The sequence below is a fragment of the Scomber japonicus genome, chromosome 18, assembly GCF_027409825.1.
Source record: "Scomber japonicus isolate fScoJap1 chromosome 18, fScoJap1.pri, whole genome shotgun sequence".
NCBI classification, from domain to species: domain Eukaryota; kingdom Metazoa; phylum Chordata; class Actinopteri; order Scombriformes; family Scombridae; genus Scomber; species Scomber japonicus.
In genome coordinates, this window is record NC_070595.1 from 29161170 (window position 1) to 29187022 (window position 25853).

Below are 25853 nucleotides of genomic sequence, written 5' to 3' on the forward strand. Positions count from 1 at the left end.
TTCATAGCTATAGTTCCTCTGTTTATTTGTATGGATTTTACAGTCTTCTACTTGTCTTCCTTTGGGTGTTGGAGGCATCATTCTTTAGACTTTAGACTTTAGAGTTTATGGTTGAGGTTTTATTACAGCACAATTTTATTACAATATATCTCAGTATCATCAAATTTAATCAAGCTGTTACAACTCTAAAGTTATGAGTCGCACTAACTTAGTACAAGTGGGCATTACTTGACCTTTGTAAGACACTACACGTATAGTCAACTTCAGTAAAGAGGAAAGAGTAACAAGGTTAATACTCAACATGAGATGTTGGCAGCTTGAGCAAATTTTTTGCAAAGGATTTTAATCAAATGCATCAAGTAAATATAAAGTGTCCTCTTTCATGATAACATATCTCATAATATATGTGTCATTACAGACTTTCTCGCTGTTATCTCTCAAAGACTCACTATGAAGTTGTGGCCTCAGCTCTGAAGGCCAACCCCTCCCATCTGACAGATCTGGACCTGAGCTACAACATCTTGAATGATTCAGCAGTGAAGCTTGTGTGTGCTGGACTGGAGAGTCCAAACTGTAAACTGGAGACTCTGAGGTCAGTTCACTGACTGTAGCTTTGCTAGATTTGTTTCTATATATTCAATTAAAATCCTTCACTGAAGTTTCAGGTGTTTGGTTCATAGATTTTCAGGGTATTTTCAGCTATTTAAAATCCACAGTCTTGTTCTGTGTAAAAATGACTTCCAGAGTTTAAACTAATATGAGGCTTCAGCAGTCTGAGTTATCAAGTATGTTTGTGTTTATTCAGTGTTTCCTTGCCGAGCTGCAGTGGAGAGGGATCCAAACTCAAAGAGGGCATTTTTACTAAATATTTTGAAACTTTGAGTCAGATAAATCAAGTCTACCAGACTGTCAAAGAGTCATTAGCTTCAGCTGTAATTTCCTACAGTGTAGCTGTGTTAGGAAGACACCACTTCACAGTCAGTATGGACAGGAGGAATGATTACTGCCAAAATGTTTTAATTACACACACCTACTAAACTACCAAATACAGGAAGAAGAGCTGATTTAATAGATTCAGACATAGTGATGTTGATCTACAAATTTAAAACCTGAACACATCTGATTGATATTATAAATGGATTTTAATCTACATCATTTATTCTTTATTCAGATTGTGTGGCTGCAGTTTGTCAAAGAACAGCTGTGCTTCTCTGGCCTCAGCTCTGAAGGCCAAACCCTCCCATCTGAGAGTGCTGGATCTGAGTAACAACAAGCTGCAGGATTCAGACGTGAAGCTACTGTCTGATCTTAAGGAGAGTCCAGACTGCAGTCTGGAGACTTTGATGTAAGTTCACTGACTGTCTGTTACTATTGTTGATCTTAATTTTTAACAACTGAACCTAATTTATGTACATACATAACGTATATCCATTAAGTTAGTATTCTTTTTTCTATATTTATGTATTTTTTTACTGTACAGATTAGTCCATAGTTATAAACAATCTGTAAACTATATAATATCTTTCAGAAGGACAGAACACACACACACACACACACACACACACACACACACACACACACACACACACACACACACACACACACACAGTTTAATGTCGGTGTTGTAAAGTATTTTTATGACTCAGTGTTGACATGAATATGTGTCTGAATGTTGTGGTAACATTTAGATGACGTCTGTAGAAGGCTGACATTATGATTATTCACAATAACACAATGACAAAGTCACTGCTGATTTTAGATAAATCTCATTGATGAGGACATAGTAATGTTGATCTACACATATAAAACCTGAACACATCTGATTGGACTAGGAATGGATTTTAATCAACATCATTTATTCTTTATTCAGATTGGAGGACTGCAGTTCATCAGAGACCAGCTGTGCTCCTTTGGTCTCAGCTCTGAAGGCCAACCCCTCCCATGTGAGAGATCTGGATCTGAGATACAACAAGCTGCAGGATTCAGACGTGGAGCTACTGTGTAGTTTTCTGAAGAGTCCCGACTGCATACTGGAGAGTCTGAGGTCAGGTCACTGACTGTCTGTTACTATTGTTGATCTTAATGTTTAACAACTGAACAAAGTTTATGTACATCTATGAAATTGTTTTTTTTCTATATTTTCAGTTTTTACAGTTTAATGTGTAGTTATAAAAGATTACTGATTTTTAAAGAAACTATATAAACATTTTCACTCTTAGTCGTTAAAGATGTTTATAAATTTGGTAAAGAGTCACATCTGTATACAGAAGATCCTCTCAACTAATATCTGTTTGAAACTTTATTTAAAGGATAAATATTTCTTTATTATATTCTTTATTGTGTTTTAATGAATAATGTCTGATCATTGATATTGATATATTGATCCTTCAGAACACACACATACAAAATGATAAACCAACCATTTGTTGCTTCTTTACTCTATCGACACACACGCACACATAGATCAATACAGGTATTATAAGTATTTTTATGACTCAGTGTTGAAATAAATATGTTTCTGGATGTTATGGTGACATTTGCATGATGTCTCATGAAGGCTGACATTATGATGATCCACAATAACACAATGACAAAGTCACTCTGCTCATTTTAGAGAAAAGCTCATTGATGAGGACTAGGGGTGTGTCCAAAAAATCGATGCATCAACTAATATCGATTTTCTATTTAAAAATTCGATCTTGATTCAAAATTCTGTGAATCAATTTTTTTCAGAGAGAATAGATGGAAGCATGAAATTTAAAATAATTATAATTTGAGAGTTTACAACTTTGTCTTGTATTTGAACTGACATGCTTATCCATAATCTTTATGTGCATTTTTTGGACCCTGTGAATCGGAATTGAATCGATTCAGGAAATCATTGACAATACCCAGCCCTAATGAGGATATAGTAATGTTGAACTACACATTTAAAACCTGATCACATCTGAGTGTATTATAAATGGATTTTAATCTACATAATTTATTCTTTCTTCAGATTGTATCGTTGCGGTTTGTCAGAGATCAGCTGTGCTTCTCTGGTCTCAGCTCTGAAGTACAACCCCTCCCATCTGAGAGAGCTGGATCTGGGTCACAACAAGCTGCAGGATTCAGACGTGGAGCTGCTGTGTGATTTGCTGAAGAGTCTAGACTGTAGACTGGAGAGACTGAGGTCAGTTTACTGTCTGTTACTATACAATAATAATATATAATAATAATACTTTACAATCTTAATGTTTAACAACTGAACCTAGTTTATGTACATACCTAACTTACATCCATTAAGTTAATTTTTCTATATTTTCAGTATTTTACTGAACAACTTAGTTATAAGAGATGACTGATTTTTAAAGAAACTGTAGAAAACATTGACTGTTAGTTGTTAAAGTAAATTAATGATTATGATTTTGGTCGCCTAAAGCTTAGAGAAGCGAGCTTATGACCGGAGGGTTTGCGGTTAAATTCCCCGAGCCGCAAGAGGAATCTGGTTTGGAAAGTGAAGAAGGAACACTTTCCCCTCCCTCATTACCATCACTTGACCTTGAGTAAGGCACTAAAAATCCCACCTGCTCCAGTGGAGCTGCTCAGTGGCCAACAGATCAGACTGTGGTTGTGGTGGACAGCTTCCAGGTGTGAATGTGTGTAACTGTGAATGTGACCAGGTCGTTCTTGGAAAAGAGAGCATTGCTCTCAGTGAATTTTCCCTGAATAAATAAAGGTTTAAAAAAAAAAGCAGAATTTATAAAGCCAGGATAACTTGAAAAAGTGAGGTTTGACCTGGTCTCATCAGTTCATCCTGGCTTAATCTGTTGCACATTTGCCAGGATGAGGATATGTGCCTAGGGCAAGCCAGGTTTAAGTAATTCAAATAAATGCGCATTCACGGCTTTCCTAAACAGACCATCCAATCGATCACAGATTTACTGATGCTGAAATGGAACAGTGCTGCACACTTCTCACCAAGTGAGCAACAGCTCACGGAAACTTATGAGGAGGTGAAACATATATGTTAAAAGGGAAATGCGTCTGCTGTGATTAAACACAGAGAAAAAGTGTGCCAGACAATATCGGACTGACAAAATGTCCAAATGTAAGTGTGTAAGTAGTCCAAATATACACTTACTAACCAGAACTGCACATAAACCGTCTAATTATAATTCAAGGAATTACTTGCCATTTTCACAATGACAAAGTCACTCTGCTGATTTTAGAGAAAAGCTCATTGACATAGTAATGTTGAACTACACATTTAAAACCTGAACACATCTGATTAGATTATAAATGGATTTTGATCTACATCATTTATTCTTTATTCAGATTGAGGAGCTGCAGTTTGTCAGAGACCAGCTGTGTTTCTCTGGTCTCAGCTCTGAAGTGCAACCCCTCCCATCTGAGAGAGCTGGATCTGAGCTACAACAAGCTGCAGGACTCAGATTTGGAGCTGCTGTCTGATCTTTTGAAAAGTCCAGACTGTAGACTGAAAAAACTGCTGTAAGTTCACTGACTGACTGTCTGTACTGTCTGTCTTATCTACTATTGTTTATCTTAATGTTTAACAACTGGACCTAATTTATGTATGTACAATAACTACATCCATGAAGTTAATGTTGTGGTGACATTTGGATGACGTCTGTAGAAGGCTGACATTATGATGATCCACAATAACACAATGACAAAGTCACTGCTCATTTTAGAGAAATGCTAATTGATAAGGACATAGTAATGTTGAACTACACATTTAAAACCTGAACACATCTGATTGGATTATAAATTATGAATGGATTTTAATCTACACAGTTCATCTTTTATTCAGATTGTATGACTGCAGTTTGTCAGAGACCAGCTTTGCTTCTCTGGTGTCAGCTCTGAAGTGCAACCCCTCCCATCTGAGATGGCTGACTCTGAGCTACAACAAGCTGCAGGATTCAGACGTGGAGCTTCTGTGTGATTTTCTGAAGCGTCTAGACTGTAGACTGGAGACTCTGAGGTCAGACACCATTTTTTACTTCTGCGTTGACATTAATATAAACTGCAGACATAAAGCTGATATGCTGATCGACACCCAATATCTTAATGGGAAAATCTACTTTCTATAGATGTCCCACTTAATTGCAATTCTTAATTGAATGATCAGTAATCAATTCTTGAAATCCAGAGATGGATCTTTGCATTATGCCTGTACTCAGTAAACAAGTGTACATGTGCACTCACACCATTCATGTTTTTGTAAGTGTGCATAATGATGAAGCCCTGAAGTGATCAGTGGTGGGTAGAGTACTGAAAATCAATACTGAAGTACATATACTCCCATTTAAAATGACTCAAGTAAAAGTAAAACACTACCTGGTTAATGAATTACAACATTTTGATATATTTTAGCTGTGGGGGCCAGTATAAAATAATGAAAAAACAGCACTTGTTAAATTAATGAAGTAGAGCTGGTAGGCTAATCAAACAAATAAAGATAGCCTATACAACTGAGTTATAAACAGTCTCCCACTCTCTCTCCATTTCTCCCTCCCAACCTCACTTTTCCTCATCTACTTTTCTCCTTTTCCATTCTCCTATCTGTCCCAACTCCCAAAGCAGACAAATTTAATGACCTTAATGTTGAATTTGGCATTACAGGTTAACTTTTTTCTATTGTACTCCAGTTTAAGAGCCCAACAGACTACTAGCTACAAGATAAGTTAATGTCATTATTATAACATCAAAGATTAAGGTTACACATATAAAATATCATTGTGATAAAAAGACATGGAGCTTATTTTTCTTCCAGGTAGCTGGTATTATAGTAATTATGGTAGCCTAATGGCAATGCAAAAGGGCTACTGTAATTACTGCAGTAACAGGGCAATAGAATTTACCACAGTCTACACTCTGTCCCCACATTTACAGCAGACTAGTTGTAATAAAGTTATAAATGGCAAATGTAGCAAAGTAAAAAGTAGATTATTGGCTCAAAAAATGTACTGCTCAGTAGAGATTAGAAGTACAGTTTAAAAAAGAAACATGAAAAGTACTCATTCCTTTAAAACAACTTTATTACTTGTATTATTTGTAACATGTTACTATCCCCCCCTGCAAGTGATGTAGGTCTTTTATTTTTCTTGCTAATCTGTTTTGCACTTATAGGCCTAAAAATATATGTCTTATTTTTTTTTAGTATTTTTACATTTTTAATAGTTTTTGTCTGCACAACACTAGTTTGTATAGATTGGGTCAGTGGTGGAGCTGCAGAGTTAAGGAGGTTATTAATATTAATAAAAGCTTTTTTCACTTTGTATTTGACAGTTTTTAACCTACATCCTGTTGATGGAGTTTCCATTTTCTAAACTTCTACTTTCTAAACCTCCTTCAGCTCTGAACAGATAATGAAATGTTGAAACAACATGAAACAATGAATGATTTCAATCAATGAATTTTGTCTTTTAAAGTGATCTTTTATTCTTTATTCAGATTGGTTGGCTGCAGTTTATCAAAGATCAGCTGTGCTTCTCTGGCTGCAGCTCTGAAGTGCAACCCCTCCCATCTGAGAGAGCTGGAGCTGAGTGGAAACAACCTGAAGGATTTAGATGTGAAGCTGCTGTCGGATCTTAAGAAGAGTCCATGCTGCAGACTGGAGTTTCTGAGGTCAGTAGAGAGTTGGAGTCAGTCTGTGCTGGTTTCAGCAATTTTGTATCAAACAGTCAGTATGAAAGCAAAAATCCAGTATTTCCTGGTGAAGCTCCAAACTTCTCAGTGCTGCTTTCCTCAGTGAAGCTGTGAGAGGAGAATGGTGACAGGCTTCAGGATTGGACAGAAAGACACAGCAAGAGAGAGAACAGTCAGCCAATCAGATGAGCCAGAAGCTTGTCGTGATCATGTGTTTGAGTTGATGTGAAGACGACTGTTGTTGTTGAGTTGATGTCTGCAGGAAATAAAGCTGGATTACAGCTGACAGCCTTACAGCATGTATAGAGACAGTGGTCTTCATCATCAAACTGTCACACCATCAAATCTGATCTACATCACTTTACTAATGTTTTTTTTAAAGTATATTTTTTTCTGGCTTTTTTTTGCCTTTAATGGACAGGATAGTAGAGATAGACAGGAAACAGGAGGCAGAGAGAGGGGGAATGACATGCAGGATAAGACCACTTGGTGCAGGATTCGAAGAGTTGACATGTATCAGCAGTAAATCCATCAGTAAACTGATGAGTAATGTCTGTTTCTGCAGTAATGATGTGTTCATGACTCTCAGCACTTTATTTCCTCTGTGTGCTTGAGTGAAATCTGCAGAGGAAACACACTTGATCAAACTGTCACACCATCAAATCTGATCTACATCACTTTACTAATGTTTTTTTTTAAGTATATTTTTTTCGGGCTTTTTTTGCCTTTAATGGACAGGATAGTAGAGATAGACAGGAAACAGGAGGCAGAGAGAGGGGGAATGACATGCAGGATAAGACCACTTGGTGCAGGATTCGAAGAGTTGACATGTATCCGCAGTAAATCCATCAGTAAACTGATGAGTAATGTCTCTGTTTCTGCAGTAATGATGTGTTCATGACTCTCAGCACTTTATTTCCTCTGTGTACTTGAGTGAAACCTGCAGAGGAAACACACTTGATAGTAAAAGTGTGTGCAGGTGTGTGAGCTTGGAGCTCAGTGTGTTCACTCCAACACGTTAACATGAGAGCTGAAAGGAAGCAAGCTACGCTGCACAGCTGTTCCACTTCTGGTCTGAACAGGACTGAAGTCCCTGCTGCTCTTTATACTGGATGTGCTGCATCACTGACTGACAGCTGATCAAGTGAGTCTCACTAAACACTAATTTATCTCCTCTGTTCTTTCTTCTTCTCTCATCAGCTGGTGATGATCTCTGTCAGAGTGAGAGTGAACATCCAGGAGTGTTGAGAGAGGATCAGCTGGATCCTGATGATCCATCTGGAGTCTGGATCTGGATTTTGTCATCTTCACTTAAGTCTCTTAACTGACTACAAACTGAACATTCATATCTGGATTTTGCTTAAGTCAGCAATTTACAGATTTGTTCTACATGAGCAGGTGTTATAAGTCAGACTGTGAGCCTGGGCTCATATTTATCAACCGTCATCTGACTTATCTGGTTGAAATTGCTGGTTTCACAGCCTGTAATAATGCTGCATCTTGTGAATATTGTACAGACACATGTAAACCGTCTCCATGAAGAACGTCTTCTCTTCCACTGTCCAGTTCCTCTTTCAGCTACACCCCAAGTTAACTTCTGGTAGAAGACAAAGCGTGATTGCCAGAAGCAACTAAAACACCATGTCAGGTTAATAAATCTAGCACCTCACTTTCCTGATCAGGCAGTGGTTAAAAAATAAAGTACATCATACAGCATAGCCCCCTCCCCTCACACACATCGAAGAATATTGAGTAAGCTAGTAGTTTGATGTGTGAAACAAACATCCATCAGGATCATGTGACCTCTGTCAAATAGAGGAATCAGTGGAGCCTGTAATGTTTCACTGCCATAAATACTCTGGAGAACTAAAATCCATTAAAAAGAGAGAAATCAGGAAGCTTGAATGTAAAGAATGTATTTACCATCAGGTTAGGGAGTCTAATCCATTATCTGAATGAAACTGGACTGATCAAAGAATTTAGTGTTGAGTGAAATATGGACGATGGATCAAACCATTTAATATGTAAGAATGTTTGTTGCTTCACATTTATGACTCTGTGTCCTTGTTCTGGTTCATTTACTTCAATAAAGATTAAACATGACTATTCATTTTAGTCTCTCTTGTTATTTAATAATCAATAATAACTAAAACAATTTGTTTGTATTATTGTTGTTATTATTATTTATTATCATTAGAGTTTAATTGGTGGTGAGTCAAACTGGTTTTTCTTGGAAATTAAATTAAAAATCTTTAATTTGCAGGCTGGATGTAAAAATAAATCGTAAACATGCTCTTATCTGATAAACTGACTGAGACTAAAAACATAATTTATCAACATGTTTGACGCAGCAGCGACACCTGCTGGACAAAACACTCACCTACAGTCGGCGCAGGAGGGAATACACAAACTCCAAGTAGTAGCACAGTGTAGAAATACTTTTTTGACAGTAGTTGATGCTGCAGCTGAGTTACAGTCCTGCAGTGTGTGACTGTGGAGGAAAAAAGGAAGCAGCAGGAACACAAAGACAAGCCAAACTCTTAATCTATAATCAATGACGTTTTATTTTGATTTCACTTGAATTATTTTTCATTTTATTAAATCGAAACATCCATTTATCATCCTAAAGGTCTGGCTTAGGGTTAGGAGGACAGGATCAGACTACAACAGACAGTCAGGCCTGCAGACGAGCACCCAGGACCTGTTCACCTCCAGAGTCAGGAAACGGGCAGGAAAATCACTGCACACCCTTCAGACCCTGGACATGACCTGCTCCACCTTCTCCCCTCTGTACACCAACACCAGCAGACACACCAACAGTTTCCTTGTTAAACTTCATGAACATTTAACTCACTGTGGCACTGGGCAATAACCCTATAAAACCCACTGCACATACACATATTTATTTAGTCTAAAATATTAAATGTACAATAACATACAAATTTCTTGCTAAAATATATAGGACACAGAGGACAGGTTATTATTGATTAATCTGCCAATGATTCTCTCAATTTGTCTATAAAAAAATCTGAAAATATCTGTTAGAATTTCTTAAAATTCAGAAATGTCTACAAATGTCTCGTTTGATCTGATCAGCTGTCAAAAAAATCCAAACATGAATTTTTCTTTCATGTATGATACAGAAAAGCTGCAAATTCTCACATTTGAGAAGCTGAAATAGTTGAATATATGGGCTTTTTTGTTTTGCTTTAAAGCTATTAAAATGATTATTTGATTGTCAAATAGTTACTAATTCATGTTTTGGGGAGGAGGAGTTTACTTTAGGGGTGTGAATGAGCCTATTTTTTCATGGTCGGGTAACCAGTGGGTGCCGCATACCGACATTCACAAGAGTTAAATAGATAAAGTGTCAAAAATAACTTTCAATATTTACAACAAACAACACGCTTGGACTCCACAAATTTGAATGTAAAAAAAATATGATAATCAGCCTTCATTTCTTTACAGAATTAATTAAAAGAAAAAATCTTACAGACCCCTGAAAATATAACAGCATGGACTTTTTTCTCCCCAACGCTGAGCATATCCTTTGCAATCATATTAGCAATGAGAGACGTAAGGCTAGTTTGGTGATTAGCGTCATGTCCGATAGCTCAACTCCACATATTTCACACCTGACAACATTATCCTTTACTTTCTTAAAGTAAAGTGGGAAAAGGCCTCTATTAGAAATTATTAGAAACTGTTTAATTTTAAAAACACGAATAACTAAGCTACTGTTTAAGGATAGACTCTCCGATATTACGTTCAGTTTAAATTGTTGTAATTCCTTTTTCTGACAGTAGGTGTCACTGTGCTACTAGATTCAGCATTCAGAAAGAAACATCCAACTGAAGTCGTGTTAGTCTAATCAGAGATAGCATATAATGGAGCTTGAGTTGGTCACATACTGATAAACTCGTGTGTGTTTCTTACTGCTCCACAGGTACGTAAAATGTGGTGTAAAACTACTAAATGTGGGTCAACATGCTGCCTAGATGTTAGAGAAGCATTCTGCTAGATTTGTGAGCTTTAAAAGTGCTCAAAGACCGAGTTCGGACGTCAGTGTGAGTGTATTTTGCAAACTAGCATCTAAGCTATAGCTTTAACTGCAAGATGCAACAATGTGAAGCTAAAATTATAATTATTTATATATACAATGAGCTATAGAAACGATTTTTTGTTTGTGGTCGTTTGTGGCACCATTTAAAAAAAATAAAAGCTGGCGAGTGATGCTGGTTGATAACAGACTGATTTGGTGTCAGGGAGAAGATGAATATTTGTAGAGATGTTTTTGTTATATAACTGATTTGGTTTCATCATTTCTATTATTTACATATATTTGACAGTGCAGTTATGTCCTAGGATTAACCTGTTGTTAAAGTATTATAGGGTAAAAGTACTGGAAAGCCAGTTGAATGTTAATGTTAAATGAGATGAAATATGATTTAAATTGTCGCATTAACTATAGAAGGCACTATCAGTTTAAAGAGAATATGTTTATTTTGTTTATAAAAATGATTAGTTTGTTAATGAGGTTTATACTGAACAGCTGTGTCTTAAACCAACAGTCAGGAGCCCAAATGAGCATGACGTGTGTTTATGTGTAATGATTCCTCCTGTTCATACTGAGCATTAGATCCTTCATCATGTTAACAGGAAGTGATGGAGGACTAAATCCACAGTCCTCCTTCTGTGGAAACATGGATTTAAAAGTTGATGTGAAGCTAATATGAAGCTTCAGCGTCCAAATGAGTCAAATCTTCATCTTCCATGTTTTATCGTTACAGTGTTTTTAGTAGCAAAGTCTTTTTGTTCCTATACTTCCACCACAGAGAAACAGGAAACACTAAGAGGAGATATGATGCTAAAAACACTGTAAATGTGTCAGATATCACTTGATATGACTAACTCACACTGATGAAGCTCAGTATAAACAGGAGGAATGATTACAGAGAGGAAAACCTCTTTACCTCACTATTTGGTGGAGCTATTAACAACTCATAGACATCTGAAATGTGAGCCGACTACACACTGCTGATCTTTTTGTATTTTAAGGTAAAGATACTTAATTTGTCACACATACAGTTGTACAGTGAAATTCAGTCTCTACATTTAACCCATCCTAAGTATAGGAGCAGTGGGCAGCTGCTGTGCAGGGACCATCTCCAGTTCTATATCAGTGCTTTGGTTTGACAATGGGAGGAAACCCATGCAAGCATCTGAAAAGTAATTCAAGCTGTCAAATAAATATAGTGGAGTAGAAAGCAGGGTTATTATAGTTAATGAGAACTAAGACTTAAACTAGTAGTAGAAATAAAAATGAAAACTAAATAAAAACTCAAGCTGTTCTCATTCTCTATATTTAAATACATGCAGAAACACAAGCGACCAGTGTACCTGTGCACCAAGTCTCATGGCAGTTTGTAAAATAGGCACAAAATTTTATCTCTTGATTTGTGTCCCCGGATCCATGAATATAATATATAGTACTTTGAAAATATTACCGTTATATTATTCAACATTTAACCAGGATATTGTATCCCTGTTGTGTCTCTATCAGTCCCAGGAAGACCGGATAATTCAGTGACAACTTTATTTATATCCTCAACATTTCTTAACACAAAAACCAGAAAGTGTCGTTGATAACTCAGTGAAATGCTGGATGAATGTTAGAACCACTGGTTTTAATTATTTCACCTTTCGATTGTGAGAAATATGTTTTGTTTTTGCTGTTTTGGACAATAGCGGGAGTGGCTACATTAGCCTACCCATGATCCTCAGTGACCATTACTTCTTGTTTTTATATTTACATTTATATATATATAATATTTAATATTTATCATTCTTTTGTGGTTACACCATTTGACATTTTCAGGAGCATTCAGTCATTTTAACAAACCTGATTTTAAAACTAGTTTTTAACATATTTTTGAATTGCTCATATTGCCAACCCTTATTTATCACTGACTCTTATACCTTATACATATGTTGGATAGGTGTTGTGTAATATTTTAGATATAGTTCTCGAAGTTAGTTTAACATAAAAAAAAAATGAAAGGGAACAAGCCACACTCTTTGCTAATTCATGTCTTTAAAGTGAGAATTTCAAAAACTTTTTCTCAAGTCTCATAAAAACGTCTTCTGATGTGTTTGTTGATACATTGGTCACACATAAAATCAATGCCAATTATATTAAGCATACACTGAGAACTAGGAATCTCATGTACTCTACTTTACTCTACTCTGTTATATTCTACTCTACTCTATTTAATAGAGTCTATTATATTCTACTCTACTGTTATATTATACTCTATTATATTCTACTTTATTCTGTTATATATTCTACTTTATTCTGTTATATATTCTACTTTATTCTGTTATATATATTCTACTTTATTCTGTTATATATTCTACTCTATTCTGTTTCAAACAGCAGCTGTCAGGGACGAGCCGAGCCTACCAACTATCGCGAGAGCACGGGGTCAGTGAACGAGAAGAAGGGTGTCCAGGAGGCATAGCAATGTTCACATTTAGCAACAACAACAACCTTTAGCAACATAATTATCCCGCTGTGTAGGCCGGAGGAGAGCTCAACTATCGGCCCGTTACACCCGCAGAGACACGGAGGAAAACACCGGACAGTGACGTGCAGGTAGAGGAGACACGCAGCGGCTTGTTGTGTGTTTTTGGGAGGCAACGTTTTGAGAGCTAACAGCGAGTTATTAATAGCGAGCTAGCAGGCTAATGGTTAGCTTAGCTCGATACATAATCTTTACTTTCGTGATGATTCAATGTTTTTTTTGGGGAGAGAGAGAGGTGATGGGGGGTGTTGTGTGGGTGGAGGAGGAGGTGGAGGAGGTGGAGGAGGGGGTCATATCAGCGACAGGTTATAACAACCAGCACATAATGAGATATATCAGCAACTTCAAGGTGTTAATTAGAGAGATGGGAAGTTAATGGTAGAATAGAGTAGAATAAAACATAGTAGAGTATAATGAAACAGAATATTATAACCGAGTAGAGTAGAATAAAACAGAGTAGAATTGAATAAAACAGTAAAGTAGAATAAAACAGTACAGTAGAATATAATATAACAGTAAAGTAGAATAAAAGAGTAGAGTATAATAAAACACAGTAGAATAGAGTATAATAAAACAGTAGAGTATAATGAAATAGAGAATAGTAGAATAAAAGAGTAGAGTATAATAAAATACACATTAGAATAGAGTAGAATAAAACAGTAGAATATAATAAAACAGAATAGAGTAGAATAAAACTAACCCGTGTCAGAATCAGTGTTTTTTTGGTTAAGAATAATCTTTTGTATTATATTTTGGTCAACACAAGAATGATTTGATATTTGAAATATTTTAATTTTTCACTTTCTTAACATGTGTATATATAATCTGTGTGGTCCACAAAATATATATTGCTGACAGTCACAGTTGATAAGAACCAAAGGGAAGCTTCGGCTAGCAATACAAAAACTAGAGTTTCGTAAAATGTATAAAAGGTAAGTTAAAAATGTAAATGGCGTGATATCAATAACATGTTTTTTTGGGGAATAGCTGGAATATGAAATGATAAAAACTTTTCATTACGAAGATATTGCATTTCTGACCCACTTATGCATCTAAGGGTTAAAGAAAGCTGGTTAATGCAAACTCTCATACTCACGTCTAACTTAACGTTTCTATATTAGTTTACTGACGGGAATCGATCATCAGTCGCTGACATGTTAGAGACATCAGCTCGTCACATTTAGCATTTGATTATTTCTGACAGTACAAATAACAGATTGATGTAAAGCAGACAAACATCTGCTCAGCTCACGTAAACGTTTCATCCTATAAATCTCAGTGGTGGAAAGTAATTAAGTACGTTTACTCTTAAGTAGAATTTAGAGGTACTAGTACTTTACTGTAGTACAGTTTGAGGTACTAGTACTTTACTGTAGTACAGTTTGAGGTACTAGTACTTTACTGTAGTACAGTTTGAGGTACTTATACTTTACTGTAGTACAGTTTGAGGTACTAGTACTTTACTGTAGTATTTCCATGTGAGGTACTTTCTACTCCACTACATTTATTGAACAGCTTTAGTTACTTTTCAGATGCAGATTTGACTCAATGGAAAATATAACAAGCTTTTAAAATCCAACACATTGTTAAAGATGAAACCAGTCAGCAGTGTGTAGTTGGCTCACATTTCAGATGTCTATGAGTTGTTAACAGCTCCACCAAATACTGATTCTTCCCTCTAAACTTCTCACATGCTTTCATTTCAATAAATGTTCAAATGATCCAATATTTCAGCAAAAATCAAAGATTAGAGAAAAAGTCCAAAAACTGAAAACACATTTGTGAATCAGAACTTTGTTTTTTCTTCTTTCCCATTAATCATCTCAGCAGCCCTCGCATTTATCTGCTGACCCTTTGGAGGGGCCCCACCCCTAGGTTGGGAACCACTGGACTAAACTAGCTAACTGTATATAAAGTAGTATAAACTAGCTAACTGTATATAAAGTAGTGTAAACTAGCTAACTGTATATAAAGTAATGTAAACTAGCTAACTGTATATAAAGTAGTATAAACTAGCTAACTGTATATAAAGTAGTATAAACTAGCTAACTGTATATAAAGTAGTATAAACTAGCTAACTGTATATAAAGTAGTGTAAACTAGCTAACTGTATATAAAGTAGTGTAAACTAGCTAACTGTATATAAAGTAGTATAAACTAGCTAACTGTATATAAAGTAGTATAAACTAGCTAACTGTATATAAAGTAGTATAAACTAGCTAACTGTATATAAAGTAGTGTAAACTAGCTAACTGTATATAAAGTAGTATAAACTAGCTAACTGTATATAAAGTAGTATAAACTAGCTAACTGTATATAAAGTAGTATAAACTAGCTAACCTACTACATCACTATAATACTGCAGTACTTTTACTGTAATACTGCATACTACATCACTCATAATACTGCAGTACTTTTACTGTAATACTGCATACTACATCACTATAATACTGCAGTACTTTTACTGTAATACTGCATACTACATCACTATAATACTGCAGTACTTTTACTGTAATACTGCATACTACATCACTATAATACTGCAGTACTTTTACTTGTAATGAAGAATTTTTACATTACTGTGTTGTAACTTTTACTTCTTCTTCCACCACTGTCTAAATGTTGGATAAATGTATTAAGGTGTGATTTGTCGTGCTGTTCAGATCCTAAACATATTAAAATACTCACTTTCAGGTAAAAACCTGCATTGAATAAATACAGCGGAGTAAAAACTGCAACTGCTCCCTCTGAAATGAAGCTGAGTAAAAGTATAAAATAGTATAAATTACAAGTCCTGTACACATTTCCAATCAACTTTCTTAATTTATTAACTGAAATCCTGTTTTTGTAATAACAGTTTTACTCGTATATCTGTGTTTCTGTATATGTGTGTTATTACTTATATTTACACTCATTGGTCAAAGTTAAAATAATAACATTAACCCGAAAGAAAAACAGAACATTAATGTAATATATGATGAAAAATATAATAGTAATAATTTTTAAATGGTAAAATCAATACATAGTAAAAGTAGTTAAAATGTAGAATATATAAAGTCAAGTTAAATACATTACAACTATACATTTTATTATTATTGTTCTTATTATTTTAAAGAAGTAGAGTATCAATAAATGTAGTTTTCTGTGTCTTTAAGTGAAGTATTATTATTATTACATTTTAGTTTTCTGTGTTTTTACAGGATGTGTCGTCGCTCCTCTGGATGTTTGACAGACGGTGAAGCAGCATCAGACCTCTCGACTCTCACACATCTCACCTCCTTCGCTCTTCTACTTCCTGGAAGCCTGAAACTCGTGTTTTCTTGTTGAAATGATAAAATATTTAATTCCACAGAATAATGTAGCGATCAGTTCGGCGCCGTCGCAGATATTCGACCTCTGTTTTAAGCCCCGTCATGAGCGGGTCTGCAGCTTTTTAACTCTTTAATTAGACGGGGGCCGAGTTCACACCTGTTTGTAAATGATTAGACCAATGTGCCGTGTTTGCCCCCCCCCTCAGTCGCCCCAGCTGTGCAATCACTTCGGCTCTCCGTTGTATGTTTGAAGTATGCCAATCAGGAGAATGAACGGCTCTCTTTTAACCCCGCCGAGCCCGCGGGCGGCAAACTCCTCACCGTTACCTCCTTCCCCGTCCCCGTCGCCTTCCCCACCGTCTCCCTCTCTGCTGCCCCTCTCCCCTCGACCCCCGCCTCTCCCCCCTCTGGTGAGCCCTCCCCCCCAGGCTCACCCGTCCTCTCTGTCCGACACCCCCACGCCGTCCCCCTCGCCATGCCTGAGCTGGACCGAATTCTGTGAGCTCCACGCGCGCGTCGCGGCCGGCGACTTTGCGCGCCACTTTCGGGCGTTCCTCCTGGAGAACCCGCACTACTCCCCGGACTCTGCCGCCGCCTTCTGCCGCCGCTTCACCGACCGCTTTGTCCGTCACTTCCAGAGCGAGCTCGAGGGGGCGCTTCCTCCGAGCTGCGGCTCTGGGAGGGAGGAGATGGTGAGCTGGGCGCCCCAGTCAGACGCCACCTCCCTGGAAGAGGAAGCGGTTTCGCCTCTGTCGGCGTCGGGGGGGCCGGTCCTGCCGTGTCCCCCGACCGGCACGGCGCGCGGCTCGTCATCCAAACCGGCGCCGACGCGGCTCGTGCTGGAGAACCGCAGCGGGGACCGGTTTCAAGATTCTTACGCCCACAGCCAAGTCCTACCTCCATCTTCATCGTCGTCGTGTTGCTCCTCGGTGGGCGGGAATAATAACGGGAAGCGAGAGGAGAGGGGCGCCATGATGGTCATGACCCCGGGGAACGGGGAAGCACCGGTTGAGGAAGAGGAGGACAGCTGGCTCGGGGTGGCGTCCGTTGGGGAGGATGTGGAGCCAGATGAGCGGGATGCTGAGTCCACAGAGGCGGACGGCGCCGACCCCTCCCACACTCCTCAGATTCCTTCTTCCTCTGTCACTCCTCCGCCCGGCTCCAAAGGTAACAGCACACCCAACTCCTCCAAAAACAAACTGAAGAAGCGCTTCTCGCTGCGGAGTGTGGGTCGTAGTGTTCGGGGGAGTGTCAGAGGAATCCTGCACTGGCGGAGCTCCTCCAGCGACTCTGCCCAGAGCCAGCTGCCCTCCAGCTACAGCTACACGATGGGCGTGCAGGACGCCGCCCTGCTGCCCTCCTCCAAGAGGAACTCTGGCACACAGCCTCCTACACCCACCTCCTCCATGCCTGTGTCCTTGTCCATGCCCCTTTCCCTCCCCCACTCCTCCTCCTCCTCTCTGCCCCCCTCCTCCTCGAGCAGCGCCACCTCTCTCTCTCTTTCCGAGGCTGCTCGAGATCGGCGACGGAGTAACGGCGAAGGCGGCGAGAAGGAGAAGTGGAGCCATCGTCTAGAGAAACTCAGACTGTCGCGATCCCCTCCTCCCGTCCTCACCCCGACCGCCGCCGGCTCGCACTCCGCCTCCTCCACGCTGCCGCCGAGCAGCGCCGCCGCCGCGGGACCCCCGAGGAAGGTGGGCCGGCTGGTACGGGAGGGCGGCGTGAGCGTAAGCTCATCCAACGACGATTTTGGCGGGAGCCACGGCTTCTCCGGCTTCTCGTTCGGCCTCCTGCATCACGGTACGGACAACAACAACGCTGCCTCAGCTTCGTCCGCCGCGGCCCAGGCAGGTCCGGTTCAGCCTCTGGCGAGCGGCGGGAACGTGCCGTGGAGAGGAGGACGCTGGCACAAATGTCGTCTGGTCCTCAGAGAGAGAGACCGAGAAGGCGGAGACCGAGGAGAGGAGTACTACCTGGAGTTCTTCATCCCGCCTAAAGTAAGTGTGAATCATCAGAGCATGTCGGCGGCGGCAGCATTAAAACATTCAGACAATAAATCAGCAAACATGATCTGACTGTAGCTTCAGTTTGTGTCAGGAAGTTCAGCTGAAACGAGACTTTTTATAGAAAATAACCTGAATCAGTCCGTTAGACTAATTTAATTTTAAATCTATAAAAATAAATAGTATTTTAATTCACATTTTACTAGATTTCCTCCTTTTTTATTTATGAGTTTTACATTTTATAAACTCTCTAAAATCTCATGAAGTTTACTCACAATTAAGTATTGTAAGACAATTTTCGAAAACAGTCAGACAAAATAAGATATGACGACTTATAATTGATATTAAGAGGAATTATAATTGATTGTAATGTGTATAGTCTTAAGTTGCAGCCCTTTTTAAGATCATTATTTTATGTTTAATGACTGAAGTGTAATGATATAGGTCTTTAAATCCTCTGTACAGGTGGTTCATGTTTTTCTTGCTGTAAAGACAGAAAATCTCATTTATTCTTTGTCTGAAATTATAAAGTTCAAAAAGACTTTGATTACACTTTTCTATCTCCTCTTAAAAAACACACACACACACAAACTGATGTTTTAAAGTTTCAGTCCATGTCTTCTTCTGTAAAGTCTTTTTAATACATGTAAAGTTCAGTAGTATTGAACTCTTATCATTTATCATGTTAACTAATTAATTGTTTCATTGTTTCATTGTTTAATTTTTTTAAACAATGGGGAAGGAAGGGAGGAAGGAAGGGAGGGAGGAAGGAAGGAAGGAAGAAAGGGGGATTGAGGGAGGGAGGAAGGAAGGAAGGAAGAAGGGGATGGAGGAAGGAAGTGAGGAAAGAGAGAGGAATGAAGGAAGGGAAGAAAGAGAGATGGAGGGATGGAGGAAGGACCGACGGAAGGAAGGAAGGAAAAAAGGAAGGAAGGAAAGGGGAGGGAGTGAGGAAGGAAGGAAGGGAGGAAAGAAGGAAGGAAGGCAGGAAAGCAGGGATTAAGTTTGTCTGCGGGGTTTTACAAATAATTAATCAATGAAAAGTATTTAAAGAGAATAGTTTTGGAGGTAAAAGTGAATATCTTCAATCAGGAAAAAAACTGCCTCTAGGAAACAAAAAAAAGCTGTTTCTTCACTATGTTTTTTAGATACATTTTAGACAAATTGGCAGATTAATCGATCAACAGTATTGATGGAGAAATATCAGTTATTGATTGGCTTCGTGTGTCTCTGCAGTCGTCGAAGCCCCGGCTGACTGTCCCCTGCTGCTCCATCGTGGATGTGAGGAGCACAACGGCGCTGGAGGTCCCCGACAAGGAGAACACCTTCCTGCTGCAGGTAATCAATCAGTCAGTCAATCAATCAATCAGTCAATCAGTCAGTCAATCAACTAGTCAACTAGTCAGTCAGTCAATCAGTCAGTCAATCAATCAGTCAGTCAATCGATCAGTCAATCAGTCAGTCAACTAGTCAATCAATCAGTCAATCAGTCAATCAACTAGTCAATCAATCAATCAACTAGTCCATCAGTCAATCAACTAGTCAATCAATCAGTCAATCAATCAGTCAATCAACTAGTCAATCAATCAGTCAGCCAATCAGTCAACTAGTCAATCAACTAGTCAATCAATCAGTCAGTCAATCAGTCAACTAGTCAATCAATCAGTCAATCAACTAGTCAATCAATCAATCAACTAGTCAATCAATCAGTCAGTCAACTAGTCAATCAGTCAATCAACTAGTCAGTCAATCAGTCAATCAACTAGTCAATCAATCAGTCAATCAATTAGTCAATCAACTAGTCAACTAGTCAATCAATCAGTCAATCAACTAGTCAATCAGTCAATCAACTAGTCAATCAATCAGTCAATCAATTAGTCAATCAGTCAATCAACTAGTCAATCAATCGGTCAGTCAATCAGTCAACTAGTCAATCAATCAGTCAATCAACTAGTCAATCAGTCAATCAACTAGTCAATCAATCGGTCAGTCAATCAGTCAACTAGTCAATCAATCAGTCAGTCAATCAACTAGTCAACTAGTCAATCAGTCAATCAACTAGTCAATCAACTAGTCAATCAATCAGTCAGTCAGTCAACTAGTCAATCAATCAGTCAGTCAATCAACTAGTCAACTAGTCAATCAGTCAATCAACTAGTCAATCAACTAGTCAATCAATCAGTCAGTCAGTCAACTAGTCAATCAATCAGTCAATCAATCAGTCAGTCAGTCAACTAGTCAATCAATCAATCAGTCAATCAAACAGTCAATTAACTAGTCAATCAACTAGTCAATCAGTCTGATATAGTTTATATTTGAACGATCAGCTGATGTGTAAACCTTCATCTGGACTCTGACTGTTTGTGGTTAATGTTTCTCTGGATCAGGCGGAGGGCTCGGCGCAGTACGTGATCGAGACACGCGACGCCGTTCAGATGAGAGCCTGGCTGAGCGACATCAGGAACGGCATCTGTCTCAGGTACCGTACCGAGGACGGGGGGGGGGTTCTCATCGGGTTCCTCAGCAGGTTCTAACAGACGTCTCTCCCAACAGTGAACAGGAAGACGCTGAAGGTGTCGGACCGTTGGACATCAGCGGGACGCCAGAGATCGTAGACCGTCTATCACAAGGTTAGTCTCTCTGGTTCTCTCTGGTTCTCTCTGGTTCTCTCTCTGGTTCTCTCTCTGGTTCTCTCTGGTCCTCTCTGGTTCTCTCTCTGGTTCTCTCTCTGGTTCTCTCTCTGGTCCTCTCTGGTTCTCTCTCTGGTTCTCTCTCTGGTTCTCTCTCTGGTTCTCTCTCTGGTTCTCTCTGGTTCTCTCTGGTTCTCTCTCTGGTTCTCTCTCTGGTTCTCTCTGGTCTCATGTGTTCTCCTCTGGTCCTCAGTGTGTTATGGAGGTATCGGCGGCTCGTCCCCTCTGATGGATCCTCTCCCTCCTGAACTTCCTCCTCGAGCCCCTCTGGACGAACCGGACGGCCGGATCCTCAGCGGTGGCGGAGCTAGTCTCGGGACGCCGTTCGCCGAGACGCCGGATGCCACAGGTGACAGGAAGTCCTCTAACCTTTTATCCACTATCAATATCTGTGTCTCCTCTAGAGCAGGAGGGTCAAACTCATTTTCATTAAAAAAATGGAGGGGAGGAAGGAAGGACAAATGTAAGGAAGGAAGGATAAAAGGAAGAGAGGAAGGAAGGAACCTAACATACGTCATTTATCACCTTTTTTAAAGCATCATGTTGACCTTTTCGCCCGTCCATCAGGGTCCTTCCTGTTCTCGGAGGTGACGTCGGCGGAGACGGTGGAGCATCCGCTCAGCGAGTGTCAGTGGTTTCACGGCACCTTGTCGCGTCTCAAAGCCGCTCAGCTGGTTTTGGCCGGAGGCCCGGCGAGTCACGGCGTCTTCCTGGTTCGCCAGAGCGAGACGCGGCGTGGAGAGTACGTCCTCACCTTTAACTTCCAGGGCAAGGCCAAGGTGAGTCTGGGAGAAGATGGGACAGTGATAAAATAAATGTTGAAAATAAGATAATCAGACATTTAAACCACAGACTGTATAAAAGAAATGGACGTAACATCCATGACGTCACCCATTGGTTTGTGGACTGCTGCTCGGAAGCCAATAGTTTCTAATCTAGGCAGCGCCATCTTGAACATTTCAGGTGCATGCTGGGAAAAATAAAAACATGGATTCTACTTATATGGGCATGAGGCGGAGCCATGGGCGGAGGTTGCTATGGTTACGAGGGCTGGGTCTCGAGGACATTGATCAATCAACCTGTCAATCAGGACGTAGCCACGCCCTAATGCATACCCTGCTTTATCGTCACATATAAAATCAGGGAGGCCAAAATGTCCCAAATGAACATCATACTGCATTGAAGAAGGCTTTAAACTAGCGATTGAGACCATAAACACATTTTGAAAACGTTTACTGAGGTTAGAAATCAAGTGAGAAGTTGGTGAATTCTCCATTGACTTGTATAGAGACGGTCGCCCCCTGGTGGCCTTTTGATAGAATGCAGCTCTAAGTTACTCACTGCTCATTCCGCGATATTAAAAGACAGAAAGAACTAGAACCACTCTCCTCTACCTCTGTGTTATCATCCAGGTTGACCTTTGACCTCTCTCTTTACCCCCGGCAGCACCTGCGTCTGTCCCTGAACGAGGACGGTCAGTGCCGAGTGCAGCACCTCTGGTTCCAGTCCATCTTCGACATGCTGGAGCACTTCCGGGTGCATCCGATCCCGCTGGAGTCCGGCGGAGCGTCGGACGTCACGCTCATCAGCTTCGTGGGCGCCACCGCCGTTCGCCAGCCAGGTAACGAGCCGCGAAAAAAAACCAGTACGAGAACAAGAGAGGACACAGTTTAGTTCAGGGGTGTCAAACATGCGGCCCGTGGGCCAGAACCGGCCTACTTTCCTTCCTGTGTTCTTTTCCTTCCTTCCATCTGTCCTTCCTACCTTCCTTTCTTCTTTCCGTCCTTCCTCTCTTTCTTTCTTTCTTCCTTCCTTCCTTCCTTCCTTCCTTTTTCCTTTCTTCATTCCTTCCTTCCTTTTTTCCTTCCATCCATCTGTCCTTCCTTCCTTTCTTCCCTTTTTCCTTTCTTTGTTCCTACCTTCCTTTCTTCCTTCTGTTCTTCCTTCCTTCCTCCCTCCCTTCCTTCCTTTTTCCTTTCTTCCTGCCATCTGTCCTTCCTCCCTTTCTTCCTTCTTTCTTTCTTTCTTTCTTTCTTTCCTTTTTTCCTTCCATCTGTCCTTCCTTCCTTCCTTCCTTTTTCCTTTCTTCCTTCCATTTGTCCTTCCTCCCTTTCTTCCTTCTTTCCTTCCTTTTTCCTTTCTTCCTTCCATCTGTCCTTCCTCCCTTTCTTCCTTCTTTCCTTCCTTCTTTCCTTTTTTCCTTCCATCTGTCCTTCCTTCCTTCTGTCTTTCCTTCCTTCCCTTCTGGCCCTTTAATAAAAATGAGTTTGACACCTCTGGTTTAGTTACTACATGTTCTACACCCAGGCTCAGGTTTATAACTTCACTATAACTCAACCTGTGAATATCCAATATATAGACCAGGGGTGTCAAACATGCGGCCCGTGGGCCAGAACCGGCCCGCCAAGGCGTCCAATCCGGCCCACTTTCCTTCCTGTCTTCTTTTCCTTCCTACTCTCCTGTCATCTGTCCTTCTTTCCTTCTTTGTTTCCTTCCTTCCCTCTGTCCTTCCTTCCTTCCATCTTTCCATCATCTTCTTTTCCTTTCTTCCTTTCCTTCCTTCCTACTCTCCTGTCATCTGTCCTTCCTTCCTTCCTCGTCTTCTTTCCTTCTTTGTTTCCTTCCCTCCGTCCTTCCTTCCATCTTTCCTTCATCTTCTTTTCCTTTCTTCCTTTCCTTCCTTCCTGTCTTCTTTTCCTTCCTACTCTCCTGTCATCTGTCCTTCATTCCTTACTCCCTTCTTTCCTTCCCTCCGTCCTTCCTTCCTTCCTTCCTTCCTTCCTTCCTTCCTTCCATTTTTCCTTAATTTTCTTTTCCTTTCCTTCCTTCCTTCCTTCCTTCCTTCCTTGTCTTCTTTCCTTCTTTGTATCTTTCCCTCCGTCCTTCCTTCCATCTTTCCTTCATCTTCCTTTCCTTCCTTCCTTCCTTCTCTGCTTCCTAATCCCTTTTCCTTCCTTCCTTCCTTCCTTCCTTCCTTCCTTCCTCCCTTCCTTCCTTCTTTCCTCCCTTCCTTCCCTCTGTCCTTCATTCCTTCCATCTTTCCATCATCTTCTTTTCCTTCCTTCCTTCCTCCCTCCCTCCCTCCCTCCCTCCCTCCCTCCCTCCCTCCCTCCCTTCCTTCCCTCTGTCCTTCCTTCCATCTTTCCATCATCTTCCTTTCCTTCCTTCCTTCCTTCTTTGCTTCCTAATCCCTTTTCCTTCCTTCCTTCTTTGCTTCCTTGTCTTCTTTTCCTTTCTTCCCTTCCTATCATTTTTCCCTTCTTTCCATCCTTGTTTCCTTCCTCCCTTCCATCTTTTTAATGATCCGGCCCACATGAGATCAAATTTGGCTGTATGAGTTTGACACCTCTGATATAGACCATAATGACAATATAGTAAAAATCAACTGTAATAATATAAAATAAAAGTCAACCAAATGAAAAAAAATATTAATAATAAATAAAATGCTTTACAGAGAAACATTTAAAATACAATAAAAGCCATTTATATGATTTTCTATTGCACATAAATGAAGTAGGTTTTTTTTTTATATTGGTGCTAAAGATCTGTGTCCTACATTTCCCATAATGCACCTTGAGTGATGTGACTCCTGTCTGTTGTTTTAAGACACATTTATGTTAATTGTGAGCTTTATTGTATCTGCATGTTAAGGGAAGGAAGGAATGGGGGATGGAAGAAGGAAGGAAGGGAGGAAAGAAGGAAGGAGGGAAGGAAGGAAGGAAGAAAGGGGGATGGAGGAAGGAAGTGAGGAAAAAGAGAGGAAGGAAAGAAGGAAAGGAAGAAAGAGGGAGGGATGGAGGAAGGACTGACGGAAGGAAAGAAGGAAAGGAAGGAAGGGAGGAAAGAAGAAGGAGGGAAGGAAGGAACGGGGGGGGTGGAGGAAGGAAGGAAGGAAGGAATGGGGAATGGAAGAAGGAAGGAAGGGAGGAAAGAAGGAAGGAGGGAAGGAAGGAAGGGGGAGGGAGGGAGGGAGGGAGGAAGGAAGGAAGGAAGGAAGAAAGGGGGATGGAGGAAGGAAGGAAGGAAGGGAGGAAAGAAGGAAGGAAAGCAGGGAGTAAGGAAGGAGGGAAGGAAGGAAGGGGGAGGGAGGGAGGAAGTGAGGAAAGAGAGAGGAAGGAAAGAAGGAAGGGAAGAAAGAGAGAGGGAGGGATGGAGGAAGGACCGACGGAAGGAAGGGAGGATATTTATATATTGGTGCTAAAGATCTGTGTCCTACATTTCCCATAATGCAACTTGAGTGATGTGACTCCTGTCTGTTGTTTTAAGGCACATTAATGTTAATTGTGAGCTTTATTGTATCTGCATGTTAAGGGAAGGAAGGAATGGGGGATGGAAGAAGGAAGGAAGGGAGGAAAGAAGGAAGGAAGGAAGGAAGGAAGGGGGATGGAGGAAGGAAGTGAGGAAAAAGAGAGGAAGGAAAGAAGGAAAGGAAGAAAGAGGGAGGGATGGAGGAAGGACTGACGGAAGGAAAGAAGGAAAGGAAGGAAGGGAGGAAAGAAGAAGGAGGGAAGGAAGGAACGGGGGGGGGTGGAGGGAGGAAGGAAGGAAGGAAGGAAGGAAGGAATGGGGGATGGAAGAAGGAAGGAAGGGAGGAAAGAAGGAAGGAATGGG

At 40.1% G+C, this 25853-nt stretch overlaps 2 protein-coding genes across 2 annotated transcripts in view; both read left to right on the plus strand.

Annotated features, from left to right (window-relative positions):
• LOC128378574 (NACHT, LRR and PYD domains-containing protein 14-like) overlaps nt 1-8177 on the plus strand; it is a 51385-nt gene extending 43208 nt beyond the window's left edge. The window contains exons 6-13 of the mRNA XM_053338140.1: nt 419-592; nt 1172-1345; nt 1871-2044; nt 2999-3172; nt 4318-4491; nt 4814-4987; nt 6460-6633; nt 7855-8177. Of these exons, the coding sequence (XP_053194115.1) occupies nt 419-592; nt 1172-1345; nt 1871-2044; nt 2999-3172; nt 4318-4491; nt 4814-4987; nt 6460-6633; nt 7855-7861 (1225 nt within the window). The 3' untranslated portion in view covers nt 7862-8177. The remainder of the gene's footprint in view (nt 1-418; nt 593-1171; nt 1346-1870; nt 2045-2998; nt 3173-4317; nt 4492-4813; nt 4988-6459; nt 6634-7854) is intronic.
• Nucleotides 8178-13158: 4981 nt separating this feature from the next.
• Nucleotides 13159-25853, plus strand: part of sh2b1 (SH2B adaptor protein 1) — a 16046-nt gene continuing 3351 nt past the window's right edge. Inside the window, exons 1-8 of the mRNA XM_053338141.1 lie at nt 13159-13309; nt 16439-18546; nt 19789-19890; nt 20940-21031; nt 21106-21182; nt 21436-21591; nt 21810-22021; nt 22689-22863. Coding sequence (XP_053194116.1) covers nt 16804-18546; nt 19789-19890; nt 20940-21031; nt 21106-21182; nt 21436-21591; nt 21810-22021; nt 22689-22863 — 2557 coding nt within the window. The 5' untranslated portion in view covers nt 13159-13309; nt 16439-16803. The remainder of the gene's footprint in view (nt 13310-16438; nt 18547-19788; nt 19891-20939; nt 21032-21105; nt 21183-21435; nt 21592-21809; nt 22022-22688; nt 22864-25853) is intronic.